Source organism: Ornithorhynchus anatinus, chromosome 1 (assembly GCF_004115215.2).
Source record: "Ornithorhynchus anatinus isolate Pmale09 chromosome 1, mOrnAna1.pri.v4, whole genome shotgun sequence".
Taxonomy (NCBI): Eukaryota; Metazoa; Chordata; class Mammalia; order Monotremata; family Ornithorhynchidae; genus Ornithorhynchus; species Ornithorhynchus anatinus.
The window spans coordinates 70,344,635-70,368,774 of NC_041728.1; the positions used below are offsets into that span (position 1 = coordinate 70,344,635).

At 44.0% G+C, this 24,140-nt stretch overlaps 1 protein-coding gene across 9 annotated transcripts in view; it reads left to right on the forward strand.

Moving 5' to 3' along the window:
* LTBP1 (latent transforming growth factor beta binding protein 1) overlaps positions 1-24,140 on the forward strand; it is a 416,540-nt gene that overhangs the window by 331,565 nt on the left and 60,835 nt on the right. For 6 of the 9 annotated variants that reach the window (XM_029058420.2, XM_029058428.2, XM_029058438.2 and 3 more), the window contains one exon: positions 23,508-23,633. The exons of the other annotated variants lie outside the window; for them this stretch is intronic. In XM_029058420.2, the coding sequence (XP_028914253.1) occupies positions 23,508-23,633 (126 nt within the window). The remainder of the gene's footprint in view (positions 1-23,507; positions 23,634-24,140) is intronic. 9 annotated transcript variants of the gene reach the window in all.

The window sequence follows — 24,140 nt, forward strand, 5'->3', positions numbered from 1 at the left end:
GAAAGAGACTTGCAGTTCTTATTTGATCATCTAAAACGTTCAGAGATTGGTTGTATTCTTGGTAGCTGTATTAATGAATTGAAAATATATGAGAGTGAACATTTGAGTGCTTCTTATCCTAAATATTGGATGAAATCAGAAGGCTGCCAAGAGTAGCAGCAGCAGTTGTTTTAGGTACCAATAGCAGGAAGTAGTAGAAGTTGTAATAATTATACTTGGATCTGTGACCTTTGGACATTTGAAACTCCCCTCAGCCCTAATCCCACAACAGTTATGTATGTATCTTCCAGTTATGTATTGTAGACTATATTCATGTCTAGCTCCCTTTCTAGACTGTAAGCTCATTATGGGCAGAGAACAGGTTTCTCACATATACTCTCCCAAGTGCTCAGGACAGTGCTCTGCACATAGTAAGTGCTCAGTAAATACCGTTGATTAATCGATAGGAGTAACAGTAATAGTAGTACTAGGAAAGCAGCGGGGCTCAGTGGAAAGAGCCTGGGCTTGGGAGTCAGAGGTTATGGATTCTAATCCCGGCTCCGCCACTTGTCAGCTGTGTGACTTTGGGCAAGTCACTTGACTTCTCTGTGCCTCAGTTACCTCATCTGTAAAATGGGGATTAAGACTGTGAGCCCCATGTGGGACAACCTGATCAACTTGTACCCCCCAGTGCTTAGAACAGTGCTTTGCACATTGTAAGCGCTTAACAAATGCCATCATTAGTAGTAGTAGTAGCAGTGGAGCAGTAGCAGAACAGCAGCAGTCAATGTAGTAATTACTGATTAAACACTTAACTGTGCAGAAAACACTGAACCAGGTTCTGGGAGAGAGTCAAGGACATTGATTTAGGCAGACTGTGGCCCACAGGAGGTTTGTAATCCAGAGGAGTACAGGCATACAGGTAAAGAATAACAGGGTAAAAAAAACATAGAAAACAACAGTTCCCCCCTCAAAAAATCCCGTGGTTTCCTTTCCTATGCTCAGGAAACAACTTCTGCTTCCGAACCAGTATTAATAATGATTCAGAGAGATGATCTTTTCTCATTTTTTAAAAATATCTTGTCTTGATTTCTTGGTCTATCCACCCTTTTATCCTGAATCCCTACCACTCTAAGGAGCTGATGAGCTTTTACTGACTAGTCATATACTGCAAAGTACCTAATAGTGGTATGAGCCCTTAGCCTATTAGCCCTTTACACTTCCTGGGACCCCTGTTGAACATAGTAAGAAGGTTTATCATGCCTTTTGGCTTTGAGACGGCAGGGAAGGCAAGAGGTCTAAGCTCTTTTGACTGAGACGGTTTCTGTGATTGTCAACAATGTGAATGATGCAGATTCCACTGAGAATCCAGTTGGCTTCAGAGAAACCAAATTTCGAAAGAATAATTTTGAAGAGTCTGTGATTGGCTAGATGGTGACCCTAATCCTGAAGAATGACTAAGGGGAAGTTAGGCACAGTGGTGATTCATTCATTCAATAGTGTTTATTGGAGTGTACAATTTGGCAACAGATACAGCCAATCCCTGCCCAATAACAGGCTCACAGTCTAAACGGTCCTCTCTGCTGCTCCCATCTGATAATGGAGCAGGACAGTGATTGATGGAGATCACCTGAAACTCAGTGCAAAATAACCGAGATTATAAACATAGAAAGTTTATGAACTCTGCTCTCCTAATAATAACTATGGCACATAACAAGTGTTACCTATGGGCTAAGCATGAGGGTAGATTCATTCATTTAATTGTATTTATTGAGCACTTTCTGTGTGTAAAGCACTGTACTAAATGAATGGGAGAGTACAGTATAACAGGCACATTCCTGCCCAAAACGAGCTCACGTTAAGACCAGACCATTGTTCTCACAGTCTACCTTATCCCTGTCTGGAGAGGTTAAATGACTTGCCCAAGGGCACATAGTAGACAAATGGCAGAGTTGGCATTTGAACCTATGTCTCCTGAGTCTAGAACCTGGGCTCGGTCCACTTGGCTACACTGCCTCCTCCCAGCTTTAGGCCAAATGAAGAACCATATTTACTGTAGGCATAAGAAAGCAAGTCTAGTAGGGTATGTCTTAGAAGAGAATGAGAAGGAGGTTGGGAATTGAGGAAGAAGAGGAAGGAATCCTTTATAATCAATCCATTTTCATAATAATTGAGTATCCTAGAAAAAGCAGGAGCATTTTTCTTTGGTAGATTCTTCTTGAGAGCCTATAGAGTAGTAAACGTATTTATTGAACATCCACTGAGTGAATTGTACTGAGCCCCCAATGACTCACTTATGAGTAAGTCCAATCAAACAAGTTTGCTGCTTTGTGTGGGCTAGAAGATGGTGATTGCTGAAAGCAACTCTTATAATAGGGCATTCCCAAATACCCTAGGTGACTTTTTTGGTCCAAATCTATGTCCAAATAAATAGAAAACCTGAGTCGAGCAGCACATCACTTTTGCTGAAGGTATTTGCTCTTTGTCTTCAGTTCACATTCACCTCAGCTGACTTGGGAACCTTTGGAATATTTATTTTCTTTGGTGGCTATTTGGGGATTTGTTCTGAGGTGGTTTCACTTGGGATGCTCTGGACAGAGAGGGGGATTGGGAAATGATTCATATTCCAATAAGCATATGCCTTGCACGTCATTCCTCTCTGTCCCTCTGTCTCTGTAGAGTGGGGCATTATTTTTTGCTTTGAATTGAGTATTATCATTTTAAATGTCATATACTTATCACTTAAAGGATATGAGCAGTCAGGTGGGTTTTTTTTCCTTTAAAATTTAGCCAAGTGATAAAGTTGGCAGGTGACATTTTGGGGCATTAGAAGTCTGGTTTCCTGGCCACACTGAGTTTCAGCCTAGCCTTGGCTACACCTGAATTGGTCTATCTGGTGAAGATTTGCTTGAGGGATAGGATCCACCCCACCTGGATCGTGGGCACACACTGTTTGGCTAACCCACTGCCACCCAACAATAATTCATAATAACTGTGGTATTTAAGTGCTTTACTATATGCCAGGCACTGTTTTAAGCAGTAGGGTAGATACAAGATAATCGGGTTGGACACAGTCCCTGTCGCACATAGGGCTCATGGTATTAATCCAATTTTAGAGATGAGGTAACTGAGGCAGAGAAGTGAGGTGACTTATCCAAGGTCACATGCAGACAAGTGACTGAGGCTGGTATTAGAAGCCAGGTCCTTCTGACTCCCAGGCCCGTGTTCTGTCCACTAGACCACGCTGCTTCTCCAAGTTCAGGGTGGGCTAGGGCTAGAGAGGGGGTGGGCCTCTTATCCTCTCAGGTTCCAGTTTACTTCCTCAGGCAGGAAACCTCCTCAGTGTGACTTCAGATTTGAAGGCCAGGTACATCTGGGGGCTCCCAGAATTCTCTCCCCTTTCCAGTGCCTTAACCCAGGTGGAGGAGAAGCATAGGGAGGAAAAGACCTGGGAGGCCTCTCATCGCTGTGCTCCTAGCACCGGCAGATGAGTGTGTTTCCTGTGGCCAGATTTCTCCATCTGACCATGGACAGGTGGGGAAGACACCAAGAAGAGAGCAATGTTGGCCTACCAACTTCAAGGTAACATTTCCTCCATTGGAAAGTGCTACCCAAACCAGCTTTGGCTGAGGGAGAGGGGTTAAGAAGTGCAGGAGAGGGTTTGTTTTCCAGCAGGGAAATGGGTTTTCCTGACAATGGAGAGCAAGAGGAAAACTCTTCAACCACAGTTGACCATGCTCCAAAGATAACTGGTGGTTTCAGTGGCATGGAGATCGAACTGTATATCAGGCCCCAGAAGAAAATATTATTTTAATGGCTTGGCCAAGTAGGACACTGGTAGCAGCCCGACCCACTTATAACACATTTCTAGGAGCTCTGGCTGCTGACTTGTAACTATTGCTAATTTGGGGGAAAAGGGCAACTGTTCTTCAGCCTAGCTGCCTCTACGGATGGGAATGTTCTCCGGCCCAAGTGAAGAAGAGAGGCTGTTTAAATCATCAGGGAGAGAGCTGAGAACATTTTGCTGGAATCAACTCTTTTTGGATCGGGACAGCAAATTTTCCAGGGTACCTACATCTCCTTGCATATCGGAATTGTTTACTAAGAAATTCATAGTAACTGGACAGTTTGAGAATTCATTTTGAGCTGCAGGATCTCTGACCAGTGAAAAGCCCTAGCTATATAACTAGGAAACACTTCTTTGTGGTCAAGGGTTGGTGCATTACACTGCTAGCTTCTTACCACCCCCTGAGGCTGGGCGTCTCCTGATTTCTTTCTGGCTTCTTCTGATTTCTTCTTGGTCCCTACCGTTTCTATTCTGTAATAATAATAATGACAATAATAATAGTATTTGTTAAATCGTTTACTGTGTGCCAAAAACTGCCCTAAAGTGCTGGGGTAGACACAAGTTAATCATGTTGGACAAAGTCCCTGTCCCACATGGGGCTCACAGTCTAAGTAGAAGGGTGAGGGATTTCATACCCATTCTAAGATGAGGTAACTGAGGCACAGAGAAGTGAAATGATTTGCCCAAGATCACACAGCAGACATATGGCAGAGTCAGGATTAGAACCTAAGTCCTCTGACTCCTAGGCTCAGGCTCTTTCCACTAGAACATGCTCCTTCTCACAGGAGGGGCTTAGAAAAAAGGAAATGGTTGTTGGTCTCTTAAAAGCTGGGAGCTGAACTTCTCTGCCACTTAAAGAAACCCAGTGGTTCACAAATTTGGTGCAGTTCAGCAGGGCCTGCTTCGGGTCTCTGGTTGCCCTGAGGCGAGGAAACAATTGTCTCCCCTGGCATCCCACTACCACAGCTCCTGGACAGAGGGAATCCTTTCCCCATTTTTCCCTCCCCCAAGGCAACTGCCTCCTTGTCCTCTGGTCTGAAGCTGAGCCTGTGGTTCGCTGTTTGCTCAACTCATAGAATGCTAAGATACATTTCTGGTCTCTTGACCCTGCTGTTTGGGATGCACATGATTTGCAATTATCAAGACCAGTGGAAATATCTGAAGGCAGCATGGTCTATTGGAAAAAGCATGGGTAATTTTTTTCATTTGTTTTCTGAGGTGTGAGTGGGAAAAGAGTGCAGAAGAAAAGTTTAGAGACAGAATGAAATCTCAAAGAAGTAATGGAGTTAAATATGAGTTACCCACCTTCACTTGGTCACAACTCAAAATGTTATCTTTTCTCCAGTTGGAATTCCAAAGCAATTGGAATTGAAGACCTAGGGAAAGAGAAAAATGAGGGTCTGTTTTGACCACTATGTCCACCAGGATCCTGTCCAGTTTCATTCCATTTAATTTTTCCTACTCCTTTCTCACTTTGGATAATCCAGTTTTTACCATTAGAGGGAAGAGTTCAAGTATTTCATATTGAACTGAACTGTGTTTTGCAGTGAGTGGATAATTCAGAATTCAGGTCTTTAATACCAACAGTTGCTAGTGGGATCCATCCAAGTGACAGGCATTCCATCCAAAGGGTATTTATAAGCCTCATTAGAGTCATAGAAATATAGTACAGACCATTTTTTCTCTGTGCTAGCTCAGTCAATCTAGAATCTTAGCCACGTTTGCAGATCCAGTGCACTGCAATTTCCCATTTAGTAACAACTTTTAAACTGTGAGCTCCTGGCTGGCTAGTGTCTGAAACTGAATGATATGGATATTCATCCCCTGAATTTCTCACACTCAAAGCAATTAGTGTTAATTACTATTAATTCTACCCTCTCATTCTAAGATCTCACTTATTGCTCTAAGGGGTATTTTCTCCCACTATCTAGCTCACTTTTAAATTTTACTTACCCACACCTGGACCTTCTGCCTCCTCATTTGCCTCTTTTGTTTCAAGCTATTCTGGTTCCTTTGCTCACTTACCTGCTCTTGCTAGCACTCATGATTTAGAGGAAGGAGCACAGGACTTAACATCGGGACACCTGAGTTCTGGTTCCACATCTGCCACTAGTCTGCTATGTGACCTTAGGCTAGTTATATAATCTCTCTGTTTCTCTGTTTCTTGCTTTGTGAAACTGGAGATAATGCCTGTTCCTTCATACCCTTCAGAGGTGTTGTGAGGGCCGGATTAGATCCTTGATGCAAAAAGTGCCTTGAAAAAAAGGAAAGGCATTCTACCCATTCAAGGTATTATCCCGGGCCGCACATTTTGATGCTTCTATCACTTCTTGTTGTGTCCTTTCACTACTTTGACTTAGAGGTGATGTATTAAACAAAAACCCACTGATCAGAAAATGCTGAGATGTCCTGTCATGAGACGGCTAGAGCTGAGTCTCTGGTGAAGAGGGTTTTGGGAGTTTTTCTAGGCTTGTTTTACTTCAGTGAGGAATGCAGTCCATCCTCTTCCCTCTGGGCTATAATAGCCAGTGGCTTTGAGTCCATGCCCCTAAAGAGGGCCACTGGAGGCATCCATTCCTGTTAAAAAATCACTTTTCTCTCTTACTATGGGTGGCTGACAGCTCCAACTATCTCCAGGCTCAAAGTGAAACTGTAAGCTCCCTACGGTCAGGGAATGTGTTTACCAACTCTGTTGAATTGTACTCCCCCCAAGTGGTTAGTACAGTGTTTTGGGCAGAGTAAGTGCTCATTAATTACCATTGATTGATTAATTGATAGATTGATTAACTATGTGGGGAGTCAGAGACTCTGAAACCATTAGACCTTTTAACCTTCACCAGCCACTGCTAGAGGACTGAATAACTTTTAACCAACTGGCCGGGGCAGCGGTGGTGGCAGTAATAGTAGTAATGGTGGCAGAAGCATTATTTGAGTGTCCACTGGGTGTGGTGCATATATTCATTCATTCAATCATATTTATTGAGCGCTTACTGTGCACAGAGCACTATACTAAGCACTTGGATTGTACAATTCAGCACAGAGACCATCCCTGCCCAACAACGGGCTCGCAGTCTAAAAGGGGAAGACAGCCAAACAAAACAAGTAGGGAAGCAGCATGGTCTAGTGGAAAGACCATGTACCTGGGAGTCAGAAGGACCTGTGTTTTAATCCCAGCTCCGCCCCTTATCTGCTGTGATACCTTGGCCAAGTCATTTAACATCTCTGTGCCTCAGTTGCCTCATGTGTAAAATAGGGATTAAGACTGTGAGCCCAATGTGGGACAGGGACTGTGTCCAACCTTATTACCTTATATCTCCCCCAGTGCTTAGAACAGTACTTGGCACATACTATGAGCTTAAGAAATACCACAATTATTATTATTGTTTTTAATAACTAGAGGCTGTCTGCTGGCCGTGGGGGAAAAAAACTACGGTGCAGCTCTAGTGCATAATCAGGAATGTAATGAAATACAGGTCGTGGGTGTCACCCTTTGGGCTCCTGACTTGAGGCCATTAGGTTGTGACCTCCAGCCCCGAGTTTGGACTCGGATCCTGACAGAAACACTCGGGCTGTTTCTAGCTCTCCCCAGCTGAGGCTGGGAGATGAGAGGACTGGGGACAAAAGGGGTAAAGTAAGACAGATGGACTCGATGGAGAAGAAGTAACCCTTCAGCCCGAGCCTTGGGCACTCCTCAGTCAAGATAATGAGGTGAAAATTGTTGGGAGGATGCTGTGAGGATTCTGCAAGACCATCTTTCCTAATCTAACCCCGGTTCACTCCAAATTGCTAACAGACCGGAGGCCACAGCCAAACACTTGTGAACATTTTAGACATATACCTCCTGATTTGTAGAGATACCCAATAGGTTTTTCTGTGGTTCCATAATTGATCCGTGTTGGCTTCGTTTTTGGACATAGGAAGAGAAAAATGACTTTATTGAGGCAGAGAATGTTTCTGGCTGGACTTGCCTCGTCTCTCGGGCTCTTGTGTCAGAAAGACAAATCCACTGTTCGATGGGCTTGGCCTTTTGCCTGAGGTTTTGAAATCAAGTCAGTCTGTCCAGCAGCATCTTATATAGGGTGAGAGGCTGCGGAATAGCCCCTTGGGCTCTGTGGCTTGTGGCCGAGGAATAAGTGAAGTTGTTTGCAGGGACTCACATGCAAAAATAAATTATTCTTGCTAAAATGAATACCTGGGCCAGAAAGTAATTGTGAATTCCTTCTGCTATAGTAAAGTACACTAATAGGGAGCCTGTCCTCCAATTAGTTGCTTCCTTGACCGGACTTCAAAGAGGAAAATAATGGGTTTGAATCCTCAAGTGTCAATAAATTTGTCTTGCACACAGGAAAAAGGATTTTACCCCATCTAGAGAAATTCATGTAGTAAGAACTTTAGTCTACTCTAAACGTTGTGCAATCCCCCATTATAAAAGCATTTTGGATTTTCCCTTTTCCTGGGAGATGAATATATACATATATTTAGTTCCTATTTTTCCCACAAAGTTTTTAGTAACTTCTCTTTTTTCTGGAACAATCAAGTCTATTCTTGCATGTTTGCACAACATTCCACCAGTCTCTATCTCTAGAGAAACTACATTTTAAAATGATGAAATTGATATTGACTGGACCTTTTAGGTAAAAAAAAAAACCCAACCTGGACATAAAGAAAGTTCTCTGATTTCTTTTTTGCAAAGTTCTATAAAAATCGGATATGCTATAAGGTGTGTTGGTTTTTGGTTGTTTTTTTTTTTTTAAAGAAGTAAATCATTCCCAATGAGTTTCACAGCAGTTAGATTTTAATACTCGCTATGATTGGTGCAGTCACACAACCCTCTTTCCAAGTCAGTATTTTTCTTCTGCAATATCTTGAGAACTCCACTGTGAGGAATGGCTGATAATTATGGGTTCCATTTTAATCGCATAAACATGTGGCATATAAAAGTGACTTTCCTTGCCTTCCCTCCCAACCCCATTTTCCCTGGATTCCATGTGGCAAGCGCCTTGCCCATTGCAAAAGACTTGCTTTACAAGGTGATTAAAGGCACAAATGCCCTTTCCTGCTATAAAGCGGGAGGCCTTTAAGTGAGCCGTCTAGACGAGGGAAAATATTTGGTGCAGGGCTCACTCTGTGGATTCTCAGCCACTCACTTGAAGGGGTTAGGAAAACGCATGGTTTGAGAACTGGGAAAACAAAAACAACACTAAATTAGGACAGTCACTGGAGGGATGGTTTCAATGGCTGGCGTTTCTCAGTCACGGGTCTTCTTTAGACTTAAGAACCAAATCCTACAGTCTCCTCTGCTCTTTTATTGCCTTTAAGATGTTCACATTAGGGGTGGGGAGGCTTAAAAGTTTCCTGCTTTAATAATCACCAGGGGTCTTTTATCCCTCTATGAGAATCACATTGTTTTGGAGCTAGGAAGGTTGGGCAGAACTATGAGGCCCATTCATGGACTACGGATCAAATGTCTAGAACTGGCAGCCAGACTCCCTTGGAGCCAAAATGCCACATGTGGTGAGCCTGTTGCTTAGGGCACCTAAGATCTGCTCCCAAACCAAGCAGATGCCACCAACCTTGAGTTAGACCCACACCATGAGAACCACCTCCAAACCCATTCAGAAGATTCCTAGAGAATCCTAAGAAAGAACTGAGGAGGTGACCACATCGACTGTAAGGGCAAAGATTATTTGTTATTGGCTTTAAAAATAATGGTAATAATAATAACCATTATTATTATTATTATTGTTATTATTATTGTGGTATTTCTTAAGTGCTTACAATGTGCCAGGCACTGTATTAAGTGTTGCGGTAGATACAAGGTGATTGGAGTGGACACAGCCCCCGTCCCACATGGGGCTCCCAATCTTAATCCCCATTTTATAGATGAGGTAACTGAGGCATAGAGAAGTGAAGTAATTTGTCCAAGGTCACACAGCAGACAAATAGGGGAACCAGGATTATAACCCAGGTTCTTCTAATATTCTATCCACTATGCATCACTGCTTCACTAACACCACCCCACTTCTCTTTCTCTCTCTCTCTCTCTCTCTCTCTCTCTCTCTCTCACACACACACACACACACACACACACACACAAACATACAAACTTGGGTCCCCTTCTTCCTGCTACCTGAATGACTTCAAAGCAGCCCCAGAAATCAGACAAGCTAAATGTGAACCAGTGGAGGAGAGTTATGGGGAAGAAGGCATAGAAGGAAAGAGGCTTGGAAAAAGCAAAGCTGGCAGTCATGTCCATAACTGCCCCTTCCCCACCACCAACCCATCCTGGAATCAGCTAGCATTTGTGCAGATAGCGCTCCTTAAGTTCTCCCAAGGAAATAGTTCAACTGTGTCACAAAACACCAGTGGTCAATCCCTGCTTTGTTGGGTTGTAGGATGAGGCTGAAAACCCCAATTTCCAACAGCAGGCCAGATTCCTCAGTTGCATTTCTTATGGTTTTGAAAAGCAGTTAGAACCGGATTCAGACATTCTACTGCTCTGAGGCGGGGTTACAAGGGCCACCCCCTGCCTGTTGCATGTGATGCTGTCATGTCCAGCCACTTACACAGTGAAGTGTCATAACGTCATCTGCTACATCTTGCACAAGAGCATTCTCTGCCCGAGTTACTCGGTCAGTTTGGCTTTGAGACCTGATCTTAAGCCCTACTCATGGGTCACCTCCATCCAGCAGTTTCTGTCTTGAAGAAAAGTGACATAGCCATCTTTTAGAGAATTTGTGAGGCAGCCATCTTTGTGAGGTCCCGGAGTAGTCCTAAGGTGATAGCTCACCTCGCTTTTCACCTGGAGTCAACCCTGCATGGAGTGAAGCTAATGGTATAAGCGACTCATTATTTTCCTTGAGGCTCAATTCTTCCCTTCTGGTCTGGGAGAACCCAACAATTCCTCTTTGCTGGTTCTGCCCCTTGTGAAGCTCAACACCAGACACCTGCCTCAAATGGTCAGCTCTTACTCTGGACCAAATGGACCGGAGGAATCTAAGTGTGGACATTTAAGCATGGTTCTGGGAGTCAGAAGGTCATGGGTTCTAATCCTGGCTCCAACACTTGTCTGTTGTGTCACCTTGGGCAAGTCATTTCACTTCTCTGTGCCTCAGTTACTTCATCTGTACAGTGGGGATTAAGACTGTGAGCCCCATGTGGAACTGCAACTGTGTCCAACCCGATTTGCTTTTATCCACCTCAGTGCTTAGTAATAATAATGTTGGTATTTGTTATGTGCTTACCATGTGCCGAGCACTATTCTAAGCACTGGGGTAGACACGGGAATCAGGTTGTCTCACTTGGGGCTCACAGTCTTAATCCCCATTTTACAGATGAAGTAACTGAGGCACCGAGAAGTTAAGTGACTTGCCCAAAGTCACACAGCTGACAAGTGGCCGAGCCGGGATTCGAACCCATGTCAGTACACACTGTCAGTAGTACAGTGTCTGGCACGTAGAAAGCGCTTAACAAATAGCACAATTATTATTATTATTGTTAGTTGTCTCCAAGTGTGAGCTCACCCCCTAACACTCAGGCTTCTTCCCTACCCGCACCCTCACTTCAGTCTGGACACAGGTTTAGGGAGCAGTGTGGTCTAATTTATAGAGTTAGGGCCAGGGAGTCAGAGGACATGAGTTCTAATCAAACTTTCATACTTTCCTGCTGTGTGTCCTTGGGCAGATTACTTAATTTCTCTGTGCCTCAATTGCCTCATCTTTAAAATGGGGATTCAATACCTGTTCTCCTTCTTACTTAGACTCTGAACCCCATGTGGGACAGAGACTAGGTCCAAACTGGTAACCTTGTAACTATCCCAGCACTTAAAACAGTGCTTGGTACATAGAAAGTGCTTAACAAATATAAAAAATAATAGTAATAACAATAATAATAATAAGTATATTCAGGAGAGAGCATGGCAGAGAGGTGGGTGGACAATGAAACAGGGAGCATTACAGAATCTTTCTTTCCCAGAAAAATGAATTGTATCTTTTCTAGCAATAGTAATAATGTTGGTATTTGTTAAGCACTTACTATGTGCCAAGCACTGTTCTAAGCACTAAGGTACATACAAGGTAATCAGTTTGTCCCACGTGGGGCTCACAGCCTTAATCCCCGTTTTACAGATGGGGTAACTGAGGCACAGAGAAGTTAAGTGACTTGCCCAAGGTCACACAGCTGGCAAGTGGCTGAGGCGGGATTTGAACCCATGACCTCTGGCTCCCAAGCCCGGGCTCTTTCCACTGAGCCACGCTGCTTATAAAACCCTACTACTCTCTCTCTCCTTTCACCCAGATTATTCTCTCTGAAAATTATGCCCCCCATAGCCGAGGACACAGTACAATTGTCTCTCTTTTCCCAAGCCAAACTGCCACGATTGCTACAAAATTGTTGAACTATAGAAGTGCTTTAAAAATGTCTAGTTTTCCATTCTCAAATGCTGTAATTGGACTCATTAAAATATGCTCTTCCTGCAAGAGAAAGTTCCAATTTCATAGCCATTCCTAATAAAACATCTTTAATGGACATCTGCTCTCATTTAAATTTCATCTACCCATAATTTTTTAATTCATCTCCCAGCAAAGTAGAACTGAACTGCTTAAATGAAATCATTAAACTCCTCTACTTCTATCTTCTATCTATCTGGCATTTCCCCAGCCACCCTCATTAGGGTCGGCGTACCTGGCCTGAGAGAAACCAGGTATGCCCACTTATGCCAATACTGGGCTGGCCGTCAGTGCAACAGGCTTAGTCACTTGAGTGGGTGATGTTTTTCAGCGTGGTCTAGCGAGAAGAGCCTGAACTTTCCTCGTTATGGGTAGGGAACGTGTCTACCAACTCTGTTAATTGTACTCTCCCAAGCACTCAGTACAGTGCTTTGCACAAAGTAAGCACTCAATAAGTATGATTGATTGGAGTCAGAGGACCTGCATTCTAGTTCCATTTCCACCGCTTGTCTCCTGTGGAATCTTGGACAAGTCACTTCACTTCTCCAGGCTTCAGTTTCCTCTTCTGTTAAAAGGGAATTCAATAATATAATAATAATTGTGGTATTTGTTAAGCATTTATTATGAGCCAAGCACTGTACTAAGAACTCGTGTAGATATAAGATAATCAGGAGTTTGTTCTCCCTCCAACTTGGACTGTGAGCCCCATGTGGAACAGGCGCCGTGTCTGACCTGATGATCTTGCATCCACCCCAGGACTTAGTACAGTGCTAGGAAAATAAAAGCTTAACTAATACTACAGTGGTTATTATTATAATTGCCCATCGAGAAGGTAAAACCACCTTTGGCCTTGATGTGCTGGGGAAGCAGGATCAGAGGGCTTTAGTGTGGCCCTAGAATTATCAGTGTGGCTTAATAGAAAGAGTGGAGGATTGGAAGACAGAACACCTGTGGTCTGATCTTGGCTCTGGCACGGCCTGCCCTTAGACCTTGGAAAAATCACTTAGCTTCTCTGGGCCTCAGTTTCCTCACCTGTAAAATGGAGATTTAATACTTGTTCACTCTCCATCCTCCTTAGCCTGTGGCCTGATGAGGGACCGGGATTGTGTCCAACTTGGTTATCTTGTATTTACCCAGTGCTTAGGAGAGGGCTTGGTACATGGTAAGCTCTTAAATACCAAAATCATTATTATTTTTAGGATCCCTTACATTTCTGCCATGTCTTTGCGGGATATGGGACTGGATATGATCCAGCTAGAAAAGTCACTTTCTCATTTGGTTGCCAAGTTTGAGCTGTTGACTTCCGGAATGGTCCTGGGCAAACTCTTTTCAAGGACAAAAATTCCTTTCTCTCATTCCCTCTCTGTCTGAACGAATTAGGTTAGTCAAACTTTGCAACCGGATATCTTTAGTTATTTCCTGGCGCTTCTCCATTCCCCAGAAAAGTCTCTCCTTTCTACATTGCCGAGGCCCATATTCTTCATCCTCCTCGTCAAGTCAGATTTCCCTCAGCATTTTTAAGAACTCTCGTTTCCCCCTCCCATTGTCCTACCTGGGCTGTCTCCAGATCCTGGGTTGAATTTCCCATTGATTAGATTTAATTTCTGCCTTGAACTCATCTTTCATCTACCTGGCTCCTCTCCTAGGCTGCCAGAATTGTTTTGTCTCTCGTTGGCCCAATTCCATGCCGTCTTTTCATTCCTTTGGGTCAGCCTCTCGGTTGGCTTAACCTCTCTTTCCGCCTAACCCCTGGCTGAATTTTCTCTGATTCACACCTGGCCTGCGCTCTGCTCCACGGGAAGGTGAATTCTTCATTTCTTTTGAAGTAGTGACCCCAGATCTTCTGGGGTCTGTCATCCCAGGACTTCCTGCTTCTAAATGGGTTGGTGGGGGAGGTGTTTCTTTGTTTGGAAAAATATGAGGAGCCACGGGCAGGTTTTAAAGCAATAGAGAATTTGGAATGATACTAAGCCCAGTCCGGTGGGCCTGTGACGCAGGGTGGAAAGCCCTCTCTCGATATCATCTCTTGAATCTTCACAGCTCCCCAGTGAGCTAGGCGGCGACTGTTTTGACATCCCTCTCATTTCCAAGGGGAGGAAACAGAAGCCAAAGACGTTAAGTGATTCCGCTGGACACCCGAGGGGTGGAGCCCGAAACTGAAGTCAAATCCCCAGACCCAGAGCTTGATTAATCGTGGGTGGGCCATATTGCATGCTGGCTCTGGGGACAGTGTGCTGTCCAAGAGTTGGATCTGGCCTGCAGCCCCGGAGGCCCTGCAGTCCCATATCTCAAGGTCTTTGTGGAAGGAATGATGACTTGACAGCTCTCACCAGACCACTGGAGGGTTTCTCCTGGAGAAGAACTGGCAAGATCCCATTCCCCCACCCCTGCGGGTTCCTTTGCCTAAAGAAGCCTAGTGTTAGGAAGGGACAGAAGCAGCTAGCGGAAAGAGCAAGAGACCTGCATCCTAATCCCCTGTCTTGGCTGGGTGACCTTGGGCAAGTCAAGTCACGACTTTGTGTCTCAGTTTCCTCATTTTTAAATAACACCTGCTCTCTCCACCTCTTAGATTATGAGCCCTGTGTAGGAAAAAGGATTGCATCTGATCTGATCATCATGTATCTACCCCATCACTTAGCCTAGTGGTTAGCCCAGAGAACCAGCATGGCCTAGCAGAAAGAGCTTGAGTCTGAGAGCCAGAGGATCTGGATTATAAACCTGGCTCAGCCACTATCTTCTGTGTGGCCTTGGACAAATCACTTCACTTCTCTGTGCCTCAACTTCCTCATCTGTAAAATAGGGATTCAATACCTGATCTCCCTCGTTTGTACAATGTGAGGCCCATCTGGGGCAGGGACTATGTACAACCTAATGATCACGTATCCATCGTAGTGTTTAGTACAGTGCTTGGCACATAGTAAGCACTTAACAAATACCATGATTATCAGTGGTTGGCACAACAGTAAATGTATTATTAAAACACACATAATGATAGTATTAGTGTAAATTGGGAGGTACATCCTCCAGTCAGCAGTTAGTGTAGGAAAGATGTGGAAATTGATTAGCCTCAAGGAGCAGGAGCAGGGAAGGGGAGAGCAACATTCCCACTTGGAAGCACATAGTATACACCCAATGTCAGGGAGATCTCCGAAGGACCTGCATTCTAATCCCAGCCCTGCCACTCATCTACTGGGTGGCCTTGGTCAAGTCACTTTACTTCTCTGTGCCTCAGCTACCTCGTCTCTAAAACAGGGATTTAGACTGTGAGTCTCATGTGGGGCAGGAACTGTGTCCAAACTAAATAACTTGTATCTACTCCAGTGTTTAATATAGTGCCTGATGCATTGTAAGTGCTTAACAAATTTCATTAAAAAAAGGTTCACAATTATCTCTGAAGCAAAGGGTCCAGTGAACTTCTCTGCTTCAATCAGAAGTTCATCACTGTAATCTTTTGTCGTAATATTCATTCATTCAATAGTATTTATTGAGCGCTTACTATGTGCAGAGCACTGTACTAAGCGCTTGGAATGAACAAGTCGGCAACAGATAGAGACAGTCCCTGCCATTTGACGGGCTTACAGTCTAATCGGGGGAGACGGACAGACAAGAACAATGGCAATAAATAGAGTCGAGGGGAAGAACATCTCGTAAAAACAATGGCAACTAAATAGAATCAAGGCGAGGTACATTTCATTAACAAAATAAATAGGGTAATGAAAATATATACAGTTGAGCGGACGAGTACAGTGCTGAGGGGATGGGAAGGGAGAGGGGGAGGAGCAGAGGGAAATGGGGGGAAAAGAGGGTTAAGCTGCGGAGAGGTGAAGGGGGGGTTGTAGAGGGAGTAAAGGGAGAAGAGGAGCTCAGTCTGGGAAGGCCTCTTGGAGGAGGTGAGTTTTAAGTAGGGTTTTGAAGAGGGGAAGAGAATCAGTTTGGCGGAGGTGAGGAGGAAGGGCGTTCCGGGCCCGCGAGAGGACGTGGCCCGGGGGTCGACGGCGGGAAAGGCGAGACCGAGGGACGGTGAGGAGGTGGGCGGCGGAGGAGCGGAGCGTGCAGGGTGGGCGGTAGAAAGAGAGAAGGGAGGAGAGGTAGGAAGGGGCAAGGTGATGGAGAGCCTCGAAGGCTAGAGTGAGGAGTTTTTGTTTGGAGCAGAGGTTGATAGGCAACCACTGGAGTTGTTTAAGAAGGGGAGTGACATGCCCAGATCGTTTCTGCAGGAAGATGAGCCGGGCAGCGGAGTGAAGAATAGACTGGAGTGGGGTGAGAGAGGAAGAAGGGAGATCAGAGAGAAGGCTGACACAGTAGTCTAGCCGGGATATAACGAGAGCCCGTAGCAGTAAGGTAGCCGTTTGGGTGGAGAGGAAAGGGCGGATCTTGGCGATATTGTAAAGGTGAAACCGGCAGGTCTCGGTAACGGATAGGATGTGTGGGGTGAACGAGAGGGACGAGTCAAGGATGACACCGAGATTGCGGGCCTGAGAGACGGGAAGGATGGTCGTGCCATCCACGGTGATAGGGAAGTCTGGGAGAGGACCGGGTTTGGGAGGGAAGATGAGGAGTAATATTAGCCAGCTGAAAGGATTGTAAGCGAGCAATTTTCCATAGCCATCAGTCCTTCAATTAGTTATCCTTTCTTATTTTAGTTTTCCTAATCCACCATTGAACAGGTCTGAAGTGAACTCAAGCTGTTGGCCGTGCCTTTTTCTAAGAAGTCGATGCACAGGCCTGGTCTCTAGAGGAAGTCTATCCGTGTAACTTGATTTCTGCTCCTGATCACGGGGTCCCTTTGTTGGCCCCAGGGCATTGTCCCCCAACCCCCAGATGTGGCATGGGAGTATGGAAGGTCACTCTTCCTAATGAGGCAGCCTCTATGAGGCAGCCCAGTGCTCAGCCCCATAGAGCTCAGTGATGTCGAGTCCTTTGGCGGTGAGGGTATCTAGCGTTGTGTGCCCGCTTTGCCCCAGTTCCGGTCCTGATGCTGGGTGATTCTGTGGCAATACTAACCCCTCCATCAGGCCATCCCCACTTGCCTCCATTCTTAGTGTTCCTTTCCAGCTACGTTTGTATTTACCTTTTCTGACAAACTCTCAATAGACCTCCCTCCCTGTCAAAAAATCAAAGAGATGGAAATACTATCCGTTCTTCATCTGGGTGGCATTTCTGGAGTTTGAAGCCTCTCTTGGAAGATCACTCATCTGTTGGGTGATTGGGGAGAAGACTGTATTCTGCCTTTACATTACACTCCCCTAAGGATATGCATGACTTGTTGCTAATGGAGCTGCAGACAAAGGTAATTTACTAGCTTGATGAAGGAGCTAAAGATAGAGTAAATACAAAAACTGATAAATGTGGGAATGGCTCAGTGTGAAAAGTGTGTGTGTGTAGCTCAGGATGGTTTTCTCTTCACAATCCAACTGAGAACCCAGGAGAATGAATGCCTTTTTTGCTATCCATTTAATGAAGTTTAAATCTTGGCAATGCTTTATTAAAAATGAACACTTATGAAGTCAAGATTGAGTTTATTTTCAAAGTATTAATTATTAGGTTTTTATCATTACAGTTATGGAAAGGAACAACAATTGGCAGATGTTACATTCACAAACAGTTTATTTTACTAGAGAAAATATTATTGAACTTCAAATATTAAAAAAAAAAATCCAGGTCATTAGTCAGAGACGTAAAACAAACGTGGTCTTGTTAAGACATTACCTCAGCTCATTGTTGAAAACATTAAGCCGCTAAGAATGATATTCTATCACATCTCTAAAACATTATTTTCTGAATAGTTATTCTCCAGGGCGGGTGCCAGAAACTTTTCCTTATTCATCCAAATCCAAGCAATTGTTCATCCAAAGCCTTCTCTGTCAAATAATTACCATTACTGTAAGTCTTAAGAACTGGTGGGTGGGGGAGAATGGAAGGGGACAGAAGTCTCATGGCAGTGGGAGTTTTCAACTCCAGGTTTCCCGTCAATTGATTCCCATCCAGTTCTGGACAGCGGAGCCTGATAATCACTCTGTGCTAAACACGGGGCAGGCGAAGTGTGAAATAGACAAGATGTAGGAAAGAGAGCACTCTGGGCCAGCAACAAGGCTGACATCACTCAAACGCTTCACCCCTCCATCACTGAATTGTTTGGGGAGAAGGATGGGAAGATCTGTCTTGAATATGACAAAAGGGACTTCCTTAACCAAGTCCCCTCATCACCTTCTCCACCTTTACCCACACTACCCAAAGATCTGGAGGGGCTTTGAGAGTGAGGAGGGTGAAGGTCTGTGAAGGGTTCATATGAGCCTTACAGTCTTTGCCTGCATTTTGGCAGCAAGAGAAAAGAGAAATGGAGACAGCTCATTGTTTCAGTCAATACCTTATGGGCCAGAACCCTCCAATGTAATAATAATAGTAATAATCATGGTATTTTTAAGTGATTACTATATGTCAGGCACCGTACTAAGCTCTGGGGTAGGTACAAATTTGTCAGGTTGGATACAGTCCCTGTCCCTCATGGGACTCACAGTCTTAAGCCCCATTATTATAGATGAGGTAACTGAACACAAAGAAGTGAAGTGACTTGCCCCAAGTCACACAGCAGACAAGTGGTGGAGCTGGGATTAGAACGCAGTTCCTTCTGACTCACAGGGCCGTGCTCTAGCCACTAGACCATGCTGCTTTTCTAAAGGCAAGGGGCATGGCGTGGCTGCCCTCTGGTTCTCTCCAAAACCAGCTACAGGGGAGAAAAGAACCAGGCCCCACCACACTGGCTTCTGCCTGGGTGTCTTCCAGACTCTTCCCTGGGTGAGTGAGCAGTTGCCTTACATCAAACCTAACTTTACTAAAGGCCACCTTTCAGAAACTGAGTCTCTTAGGGGACAGAAGTTACAGTGACTCGAATGTTGATGGTATTTTTGAAGCACTTACGTGTTAAGCACAGTAGGTACAAGATAATCAGATAGAACACATTCTAAAAGGGAGGGAGAACAGGTATTTTATCTCCAATTTACAGATGACAATTACAGACTCTATTTTACAGATTCAGCCTAAGTGACTTGCCCAAGTTCACACAGCAGGCCAGTGGCAGACCTGGGAATAAAACCCAGGTCTCCTAACTCCAGTCCCATCCTCTTTCCGCTATAATGTTTCTAAATTTTGAGAGCCACCGATTAAGTATATTCTAATTTATTCTTAGACTTAATAACTTGACTTGAACAAGGCTGATGCCTCCCCTGGTTGGATCCATTAACTCATTAGCATTGCTTTCTTCCTGAAAATTTACATACTCAGTTGACGAAGGAAGTTACTTTCAAAATATCCATATTTTACATGCATGGGTTCGCTGGAAGGAATCTAAATGCTGCCTTCTGGAGGCAGTACTTCTTGTTTTAATTTGTGTTTTTAAAATATTCAGTTTGTTAATCAATTTGAGAATGAAAATAAATATTAAGGCATCTAGGGATTGAGGAAAATTGTCATATTATAAATAATAATAAAACTAGTATTTGTTAACTGCTTACTATTTGACAAACACTGAACTATGTGCTGGAGTACATACTTACTCACTTCTTCTCCTCCAAGACTCTCCTCGACCCTCTCCAATCTGACTTCCATCCTCTTCACTTCATGGAAATGGTCACCAGTGTTCTCCTTCGTGCCAAATCCAACGGCTTCTACTCTATCCCCATCCTCCTCAACCCCTCAGCTGCCTTTGACAATGTGGACCAGCCCCTCCTCCCTGAAATATCATCTAACCTTGGCTTCAGTGACACTGACCTCTCCTGGTTTTCCTCCTATCGCTCTAGCTACTCATTTTCAGGCTGTTTCAGACTCCTCCGCTGCCTCCCGCCTTCTGGGTCACTTCTGGGTCCCCTTCTGTTTTCCATCTACACCCACCCCCTTGTAGAACTAAGGAGAACCTTGGAGAGCCATAGTTCCCATGGCTTTAACTATCATCTATAAGTAGATGATTCCCAAATCTACCTCTCTAGTCCTGATCTTTTTACTTCTCTGCAGTCTCGCATTTCCTCCTGCCTCCAGGATCTCTACTTCGATGTCCCGCCTACACCTGAAACTTAACATGTCCAAAACAGAATGCTTCATTTTCCTGCTCAAACCCTGTCCCCCCTTTGTCTTTCAGTAGACTGTAGACAACACCACTATCAGCCTGTCTCACAAACCTGCAACCTTGGCATTTTCCTCAACTCATCTCTCTCATTCAACCCACATATTCTATCTGTAGCCAGATCCTGTCAGTTCTACATTCAGAACAGCTCTAAAATACACCCTTTCCTCTCCATCCAAATTGCTATCATGTTGATCCAAGCACTTATCCTATCCTGCCTCGATTACTGCATCAACCTCCTTGCTGACCTCCCTTCCTCCTGTCTCTTCCCACTCCAGTCCATACTACCCTCTGCTGCCTGGATCATTAAAAAAGAAACAAAGTCCACGTTTCCCCACTCCTCAAATCCCCCGTGATTTTTCCAACCACCTCTGTATCAAACAGAAGCTCATTACCATCAGCTTTAAAACACTCAATCAGCTTGCTCCCTCCTACCTTACCTCACTGACCTACTACTTCAGCCCAGTCCACACACTTCACTACTCTTGCGTTAAATGGCTCATTGTACTGCCATCTCATCTATCTTACCACAAACCCCTTTTCTGACATCTCCTCCAAGAAGCCTCCCTGGAGTAAGCCCTCATTTCCCCACGCCCCCGCCTGACCTCTCCCCTGCATAGCTTATGCACTTGGGTCTGTATCTCTTTATGCCCTTGATATTAATCTCACTCTCAGCCCCTTAGCAGTGAAGTAAATATCTGTAATTTATTTTAATGTCTGTCTCTTCCTGGAAACTGTAAACTTACTATGGGCAGAGAACTATCTACTAACTCTATTATATCGTATTATCCCCAGTGCTTATTACAGTGCTCTGCACACATTAGGTGCTCCTTGGGGCCGCTTGCCTTTGGGCAAGTCTCTCAATTCTCCATGCCTCAGTTTCCTCATCTATAAAATAGATATTCAATATTTCTTCCTTCTTCTACTTAGACTGTGAACTCATGTGGGACAGGGACTGTATCTGACCTAATTATCTTGTGTACCTACCCCAACTCTTTGTAAAGTGCTCTGAAGTGCAGAGAAGTAAAACGTCTTGCCCAAGGCTACACAACAGGCTCTCTATCTTCTCATGAGAAAGCAACAAAATTTAAAGATACACATTTATAGTTATGCATAAATGCAATGAGTTTTGGGGGAAGGGTGGATAAGTACTCGAGTACTTAGGTGATGCGGAAGTACTGAAGTTGCAATAGGAGTGAACATAGGGTGGAGAGATAAGGGATGAATCAGAGAAGGCCTCCTGGGGGAGATGTGATTTCAGAAGGGTTTTGAAGATGGGGTCTCCAGATGTGAAGGGGAAGGAATTTCGAGGGAGAAGGGAAGATGTGAGCAACTGAATTACTAACTTAATAATCATTCTCCAACAATGTAACATGGTGGTGCACCAGCCCATTAAGCAAAGCAGTTCATTCAAAAAGGGATTCATCGTCTCCACGGATGCAAGCAGGAATAGAATATCTGCCAAAATCAGGGAGCAGCAGGATTACAAAAGGCTTTCAATACCATACCCAGCTTCCCCCTACAGAGATATTTTGTCTGTAGGGGACAGGGATGGAGAGATATTGGTCAAGACCCTCTAAGTTGGCAGGATTCTTTTCTGGATTGTTCACTTTTTCTCTGACCATTTTCTTACCATCTCTGTTGTAACATCATGCACCAAGACTCATTGGTTCCAGAGAGTTGTTTCCATCCCTAATCTCGGTGTTTGTACTTGTTTTTTCATCTAAGGCAGGGATTTAGCGTTCTCAGCCTGTTGCCTGGGGGTCACAGAGGACTCAAAACTTCCAAAATGGGGCTCCCAAAGGAGAGGGTTTGGGGGCTCCGGAGCCCTAAATCCTGGGAAGTTCACTAAAAAAAGGGAAGGGGAGAAGGACACAAGGGTAACGGAGGAGTGAATGAAAAGAAGAACAAAATTAATAAGATTTCAAAGTTTATTTGCCTAGAGATATTTGAAAAGGATAGACTTTTCACAATTTATGCCATGATCCCACAGGTAAATATAAAATAAGTGAGAATCAAGGTTGAGAATTACTGACCTATTTGTCTCGATAGCACAGAGTGGAGTAAAAAGCAGGCAGTTATCCAATCAAGTAGGACAATGTAGAGAAGCAGCATGGTATAGTGGCAAGAGCACAGGCTTGGGAGTCAGAAGATGTGGGTTCTAATCCTGACTCTGCCACTTGCATGCTGTGTGACCTGGGACAAGCCACTTAACTTTTCTGTGCCTCAGTTATCTCTTTTGTAAAATGGGGATTAAGACTATGAGCCCCACATGGGATAACTTTACCTTGTATTTTCCCCAGCACTTAGACAGTGCTTGGCCCATAGTAAGTGCCTAACAAATCTATTAGTAGAGCCCCATTTTGGAAAATCCAGTCAAAGTGTCTGCAGGTGGCTGGATTTTTTGATCCTCTATCTGTATGTTCCATCTTGGAAGTCAACATCAATGAAATTCATTCATTAGATTGCATTTATTCAGCACTTATTGCATGCAAAGCACTGTACTAAGCACTTGGGAGAGGGCAATGCAACAGACACATTCCCTGTCCACAACAAATGCACCATATAGTTTTCCTCTTCACTTTGTTCTGTGAAGACTTGGTTTATGGTTTACCGTAATGTGTTGGCTGTGACTCTGAAGTTAAATGAGGCATTGCCCTGGGATGGAAATGTTTCCTCCAGACACAAGTAACACTGTGAAACATTCATGCCATCTACAGCCAAAACGTTATGTGAAAATATTTTCATATCTTTCCACTGGAGGGATGTCCTTCCATCCCATTTCCCCCATGGAAAGTAATTTGCGGAAACATTTTGAAACTCTTGGCTGCCTTATGAGCCCCACATAAAATATTTCTTCGTACTATAGTAATTACACAATGTTTCTCTTGGAAGCCAGAACTTTAGATTTTAGAACAATGCCATTTATAGTGTGTTATTTACATATTAAAAGGTAATTCTAGTTTGAAAATGCTTTCCCACGTAGGCATGGCCACCCCACACTAATAGAAATGTATTTGTTCATTATGCTCCATCCATAAATCAATGTCTTCTTGTGTCTGTTTGTCAACTTACTTTTGTAGAACGTCTGTCTGATGTTAACATGTCTTATTTGCAGATGTTGATGAATGTGTAAACAACACTATATGTGACAGTCATGGGTTCTGTGACAACACAGCTGGTTCCTTCCGCTGCCTGTGTTACCAAGGCTTTCAGGCCCCTCAAGATGGGCAAGGGTGTGTGGGTGAGTTTCTAGATTTTTTTTTTTAAACAAGTGCCAGAATTCACAGAAATAAGTTTGTTCTCCCCAAATAATTTTGGGTAATATTTGGCTTCAAATTGATTCTGTGGAAAAAGAGTATTGTGGTGGATATTGTAAGAATATAAACAATGCTATACTGAGTTATACCAATTGTCCTTTCAGCCCAGTATTCTGTCTTGACTGGCAGAAGGAACAGTGTGATGTTTGCCCTTTTGGACATTGCTCTTTCTGGACACAGATGGGGCATTTAATTATCCCTTACCTTTCTCATTAACAGATCTCACTTCCCTGTATCTGTTTAAGCCACCTTAAACATTCTCCCCTTTCTCATCTTCCCTTCTAATAACATGCTCTGGGCCTCTGTTCCCATGAACATTTCTAGAAGCTGTTGCTAATTTTTATCTGTATAACTTCCTCTGATAATGGATGCAATATACAGTCCATTAATTGTGTAATAAGACTGTTTCCTTTTGTTTGCTTTGAACAAGT